At 57.2% G+C, this 6,846-nt stretch overlaps 1 protein-coding gene across 1 annotated transcript; it reads left to right on the top strand.

The window, feature by feature from the left end:
* Window positions 1–3,413: 3,413 nt before the first annotated feature.
* Window positions 3,414–5,961, top strand: WEE1 (WEE1 G2 checkpoint kinase). The gene is given in 8 exon segments (XM_072119132.1): window positions 3,414–3,579; window positions 3,807–3,953; window positions 4,036–4,131; window positions 4,210–4,295; window positions 4,385–4,493; window positions 4,496–4,554; window positions 4,635–4,780; window positions 4,851–5,961. Coding segments are annotated over 8 exon segments (942 nt in total). The 5' UTR covers window positions 3,414–3,431; the 3' UTR covers window positions 5,002–5,961.
* Window positions 5,962–6,846: the final 885 nt, after the last annotated feature.

Here is a 6,846-nt window from a genome sequence, read left to right as displayed (position 1 = left end):
GATGTGGGAGGGGGGAGGCTGGTTATACCCGGGCAGTGCTGATGAGATGTGGGAGGGGGAGGCTGGTTATACCCGGGCAATGCTGATGAGATGTGGGAGGGGGGAGGCTGGTTATACCCGGGCAGTGCTGATGAGATGTGGGAGGGGGGAGGCTGGTTATACCCGGGCAATGCTGATGAGATGTGGGAGGGGGGAGGCTGGTTATACCCGGGCAGTGCTGATGAGATGTGGGAGGGGGAGGCTGGTTATACCCGGGCAATGCTGATGAGATGTGGGAGGGGGGGGCTGATTATACCCGGGCAGTGCTGATGAGATGTGGGAGGGGGGAGGCTGGTTATACCCGGGCAGTGCTGATGAGATGTGGGAGGGGGGAGGCTGGTTATACCCGGGCAATGCTGATGAGATGTGGGAGGGGGGAGGCTGGTTATACCCGGGCAGTGCTGATGAGATGTGGGAGGGGGGGGGCTGGTTATACCCGGGCAGTGCTGATGAGATGTGGGAGGGGGAGGCTGGTTATACCCGGGCAGTGCTGATGAGATGTGGGAGGGGGGGCTGGTTATACCCGGGCAGTGCTGATGAGATGTGGGAGGGGGGGGGCTGGTTATACCCGGGCAGTGCTGATGAGATGTGGGAGGGGGGAGGCTGGTTATACCCGGGCAGTGCTGATGAGACGTGGGAGGGGGGGGCTGATTATACCCGGGCAGTGCTGATGAGATGTGGGAGGGGGAGGCTGGTTATACCCGGGCAGTGCTGATGAGATGTGGGAGGGGGGGGCTGGTTATACCCGGGCAGTGCTGATGAGATGTGGGAGGGGGGGGCTGGTTATACCCGGGCAATGCTGATGAGATGTGGGAGGGGGAGGCTGGTTATACCCGGGCAATGCTGATGAGATGTGGGAGGGGGGGGGCTGGTTATACCCGGGCAATGCTGATGAGATGTGGGAGGGGGAGGCTGGTTATACCCGGGCAATGCTGATGAGATGTGGGAGGGGGGAGGCTGGTTATACCCGGGCAGTGCTGATGAGATGTGGGAGGGGGGGGGCTGGTTATACCCGGGCAGTGCTGATGAGATGTGGGAGGGGGGGGGCTGGTTATACCCGGGCAGTGCTGATGAGATGTGGGAGGGGGGGAGGCTGGTTATACCCGGGCAGTGCTGATGAGATGTGGGAGGGGGGAGGCTGGTTATACCCGGGCAGTGCTGATGAGATGTGGGAGGGGGGGCTGGTTATACCCGGGCAGTGCTGATGAGATGTGGGAGGGGGGAGGCTGGTTATACCCGGGCAGTGCTGATGAGATGTGGGAGGGGAGGCTGGTTATACCCGGGCAATGCTGATGAGATGTGGGAGGGGGGAGGCTGGTTATACCCGGGCAATGCTGATGAGATGTGGGAGGGGGGAGGCTGGTTATACCCGGGCAGTGCTGATGAGATGTGGGAGGGGGGAGGCTGGTTATACCCGGGCAGTGCTGATGAGATGTGGGAGGGGGGAGGCTGGTTATACCCGGGCAGTGCTGATGAGATGTGGGAGGGGGGAGGCTGGTTATACCCGGGCAGTGCTGATGAGATGTGGGAGGGGGGAGGCTGGTTATACCCGGGCAGTGCTGATGAGATGTGGGAGGGGGGAGGCTGGTTATACCCGGGCAGTGCTGATGAGATGTGGGAGGGGGGAGGCTGGTTATACCCGGGCAGTGCTGATGAGATGTGGGAGGGGGGGGGCTGGTTATACCCGGGCAGTGCTGATGAGATGTGGGAGGGGGGGGCTGGTTATACCCGGGCAGTGCTGATGAGATGTGGGAGGGGGGAGGCTGGTTATACCCGGGCAGTGCTGATGAGATGTGGGAGGGGGAGGCTGGTTATACCCGGGCAATGCTGATGAGATGTGGGAGGGGGAGGCTGGTTATACCCGGGCAATGCTGATGAGATGTGGGAGGGGGGAGGCTGGTTATACCCGGGCAGTGCTGATGAGATGTGGGAGGGGGAGGCTGGTTATACCCGGGCAGTGCTGATGAGATGTGGGAGGGGGGAGGCTGGTTATACCCGGGCAGTGCTGATGAGATGTGGGAGGGGGGAGGCTGGTTATACCCGGGCAGTGCTGATGAGATGTGGGAGGGGGGAGGCTGGTTATACCCGGGCAGTGCTGATGAGATGTGGGAGGGGGGAGGCTGGTTATACCCGGGCAGTGCTGATGAGATGTGGGAGGGGGGAGGCTGGTTATACCCGGGCAGTGCTGATGAGATGTGGGAGGGGGGAGGCTGGTTATACCCGGGCAGTGCTGATGAGATGTGGGAGGGGGAGGCTGGTTATACCCGGGCAGTGCTGATGAGATGTGGGAGGGGGGGAGGCTGGTTATACCCGGGAGTGCTGATGAGATGTGGGAGGGGGGAGGCTGGTTATACCCGGGCAGTGCTGATGAGATGTGGGAGGGGGGAGGCTGGTTATACCCGGGCAGTGCTGATGAGATGTGGGAGGAGGGAGGCTGGTTATACCCGGGCAGTGCTGATGAGATGTGGGAGGAGGAGGCTGGTTATACCCGGGCAGTGCTGATGAGATGTGGGAGGGGGGAGGCTGGTTATACCCGGGCAGTGCTGATGAGATGTGGGAGGGGGGGGCTGGTTATACCCGGGCAGTGCTGATGAGATGTGGGAGGGGGGAGGCTGGTTATACCCGGGCAGTGCTGATGAGATGTGGGAGGGGGGAGGCTGGTTATACCCGGGCAGTGCTGATGAGATGTGGGAGGGGGAGGCTGGTTATACCCGGGCAGTGCTGATGAGATGTGGGAGGGGGGAGGCTGGTTATACCCGGGCAGTGCTGATGAGATGTGGGAGGGGGAGGCTGGTTATACCCGGGCAGTGCTGATGAGATGTGGGAGGGGGAGGCTGGTTATACCCGGGCAGTGCTGATGAGATGTGGGAGGGGGAGGCTGGTTATACCCGGGCAGTGCTGATGAGATGTGGGAGGGGGGAGGCTGGTTATACCCGGGCAGTGCTGATGAGATGTGGGAGGGGGAGGCTGGTTATACCCGGGCAGTGCTGATGAGATGTGGGAGGGGGGAGGCTGGTTATACCCGGGCAGTGCTGATGAGATGTGGGAGGGGGAGGCTGGTTATACCCGGGCAGTGCTGATGAGATGTGGGAGGGGGGGGGCTGGTTATACCCGGGCAGTGCTGATGAGATGTGGGAGGGGGGAGGCTGGTTATACCCGGGCAGTGCTGATGAGATGTGGGAGGGGGGGGCTGGTTATACCCGGGCAGTGCTGATGAGATGTGGGAGGGGGAGGCTGGTTATACCCGGGCAGTGCTGATGAGATGTGGGAGGGGGAGGCTGGTTATACCCGGGCAGTGCTGATGAGATGTGGGAGGGGGAGGCTGGTTATACCCGGGCAGTGCTGATGAGATGTGGGAGGGGGAGGCTGGTTATACCCGGGCAGTGCTGGCAATGCTGACCACTTGTCTCTGTTACAGGCAGAACGCTCTGCGGGAGGTGTATGCACACGCCGTCCTGGGGCAGCACCCGCACGTGGTACGCTATTACTCGGCGTGGGCAGAGGATGATCACATGCTGATACAGAACGAGTATTGTAATGGTGAGTGTCCTGCTGCGGGCGGCTGTAGTCTGACCTGGGCGCACCTTCCATCCCCTGGAGCTCAGGCTGTGTATCACCCGCTCCGCCATCCTGACAGCTACAGCTCTGGCAGTGATGACGCTGAGTGTACGGAGCCTCGGTGATTATGAGCTGCACTAGTGGGGTCTTCTGTAGGGGGTCGTAGTTGGTGTCATTCCCTGCTGACCCCTTTATATTCCTGTTTCCAGGTGGAAGCTTAGGAGACGCCATTAGTGAAAACTACCGCACCATGCGCTTCTTCACCGAGCCCGAGCTGAAGGACCTGCTGCTCCAGGTGGCCCGGGGCCTGAAGTACATTCACTCCATGTCTCTGGTGCACATGGACATAAAGCCAAGTAAGTCGCCCTCTGCCTCCGCGTCACCAGCGACGTCTACGTGTGTGGCCACAGATGTGACACGTGCTCTCCTCACCCGCAGGTAACATCTTCATATCCCGGACAGAGGTTCCCAGCACAACCATGGACGAGGCGGACGACGAGGATTGTGGCCCCCGCAGAGTGACCTATAAGATAGGTAATTGTCCTTCGAGCGCCTGTAGGATTGTCCGTGGATCTCCCTGAGAAATAACCAGAGTAATCTCCTCCTGCACAGGTGACCTTGGCCACGTGACTCGGGTGTCCAGTCCACAGGTAGAAGAAGGCGACAGTCGGTTTTTGGCGAATGAAGTGTTACAGGAGGTCGGTTCACGTGCCTATCCATGACCCTTGGCCTATGGGCTGCTCTGTTGTGTCCGCTCTCTGACCTTCGGATTCTTGTCTCTCTCTAGGATTATTCCCAATTGCCGAAAGCCGATATATTTGCCCTCGCGTTGACCGTGTGGTGCGCTGCGGGGGCAGAACCGCTCCCCACTAATGGGGACCAATGGCACGAAATTAGGCAGGAAAGCTGCCCACTGTGCCCCAGGTGCTGTCGCAGGAGTTCCTGGACCTCATGAAGGTAAGTGTGCGCGGCCTGTGGCTGTCACCTCCCCATCGGGTGCCCGGGTATCCTCATCGCCCTCTTATTTCCTCCTCCAGCTGATGATTTCTCCCGACCCGGAGAAGAGGCCGTCGTCCGTGGCCCTGGTCAGACACTCGGTGCTCCTGTCTGCGTCGCGGAAGAGCGCCGAGCAGCTGCGGATCGAGCTCAACGCCGAGAAGTTCAAGAACGCGCTCCTCCAGAAGTAAGTAACCACCTGCCGGGAGCGGATACCTCTTATATCTGCCCGGATCTGACCTTTCACCTCTCCGCAGGGAGCTGAAGAAGGCGCAGATAGCCAAAGCGGCGGCCGAGGAGCGAGCGCTGTTCCCAGACCGGATGACGACGCGATCCACATCGCAGAACCGGACCACGCGCCTGATAGGAAAGAAGATGAACCGCTCCGTCAGCCTGACTATATATTGACTTGTATATAGAGCGGAGACTGTAACATTGTAACGACCGCGGCTGATCCCGAGCCTCTGCTCCCGGACAGGGGGGCTCCCACTGCCACACGCTGGGCATTCAGGGGTTAATGGGAGCATTCCTCGGATCTTCCTGCTGGGCTCGGCCTTTCGTTGGCCTCTGTAGGGGACAGTGTGACCTGCAGGGCGGCGCCGCTCTCCACAATGTGACATTACTGTAGTTCTTACCGTTCAGCGGATTGTAGTAACGCGGTATTCCCCCGGACATTGTAAATGTGTAAGATAAGGTTTATTATTTTTTGCTTGTATCGGAGTCTGTAGAGCGGAAGCCTCGGCGCCGGCGGGTGTTGGGTTCGGACCTCGGTACCTTGTTTGTTTTTTTTTTTTGGACTTGTATATTCGACTTTGAGCACTTTCTCTGCACCGGGTGAATCCTCGGGGAGCGCCTTGTATTTACCACGTGACATTTGCTGCTATTAGTTTGTGTTTTTTGTATTTTGCTGTAGCATTAAACAATCATTGTCGTCACCCCCCCCCCCCCCTCCCCTCCCCCGATCCCGGAGATCCACGGAGCCGGCATCTCCCCCGTGCACCTTCCTTGTACTGTCTGTCTAGGGTCTTGTTCATACTGGAAGTGTCCCGTGTGTGCGTCCTCTGTGTTCTGTGTTGTACAGTCCCCGCCTCTGCCCTTCATCCCAACCCACAAGATCCAAATCCTGGTTCTGGTCGCTGGAGTGAAGAAGTTTTCCCGCTGCAGGATCCTCCACCAGATCAAATATGAAATTCTTCGCCTCTGTCCCCTGCGGTCATCGGACTCTCCATCACCGGACGCGTCTCACACCTCGCAGCGCTCTAATTACTTTACAGATGTCATAGAGACTTTCAATTTGTTGGATGATTATGTAACTAGAATCCTGTACATCTAGAAGATTCTGTAAATAAAGTTCCTGTGCCTTCATCATAGTCCTTACACCTGTCATCTGCAGTGTTATACTCCAGAGCTGCACTCACTATTCTGCTGCTGGTGCAGTCACTGTGTACATACATGACATTACTTATCCTGTACTGATCCTGAGTTACATCCTGTATTATACTCCAGAGCTGCACTCACTATTCTGCTGCTGGTGCAGTCACTGTGTACATACATGACATTACTTATCCTGTACTGATCCTGAGTTACATCCTGTATTATACTCCAGAGCTGCACTCACTATTCTGCTGCTGGTGCAGTCACTGTGTACATACATGACATTACTTATCCTGTACTGATCCTGAGTTACATCCTATATTATACCCCAGAGCTGCACTCACTATTCTGCTGCTGGTGCAGTCACTGTGTACATACATGACATTACTTATCCTGTACTGATCCTGAGTTACATCCTGCATTATACCCCAGAGCTGCACTCACTATTCTGCTGCTGGTGCAGTCACTGTGTACATACATGACATTACTTATCCTGTACTGATCCTGAGTTACATCCTGTATTATACCCCAGAGCTGCACTCACTATTCTGCTGCTGGTGCAGTCACTGTGTACATACATGACATTACTTATCCTGTACTGATCCTGAGTTACATCCTGTATTATACCCCAGAGCTGCACTCACTATTCTGCTGCTGGTGCAGTCACTGTACATACATGACATTACTTATCCTGTACTGATCCTGAGTTACATCCTGTATTATACCCCAGAGCTGCACTCACTATTCTGCTGCTGGTGCAGTCACTGTACATACATGACATTACTTATCCTGTACTGATCCTGAGTTACATCCTGTATTATACCCCAGAGCTGCACTCACTATTCTGCTGCTGGTGCAGTCACTGTGTACATACATGGC

Source organism: Engystomops pustulosus, chromosome 7 (genome assembly GCF_040894005.1).
Source record: "Engystomops pustulosus chromosome 7, aEngPut4.maternal, whole genome shotgun sequence".
NCBI lineage: Eukaryota > Metazoa > Chordata > Amphibia > Anura > Leptodactylidae > Engystomops > Engystomops pustulosus.
Note: the sequence above shows the minus strand (reverse complement) of the source record. Positions and strands in the feature narration are given on the sequence as shown.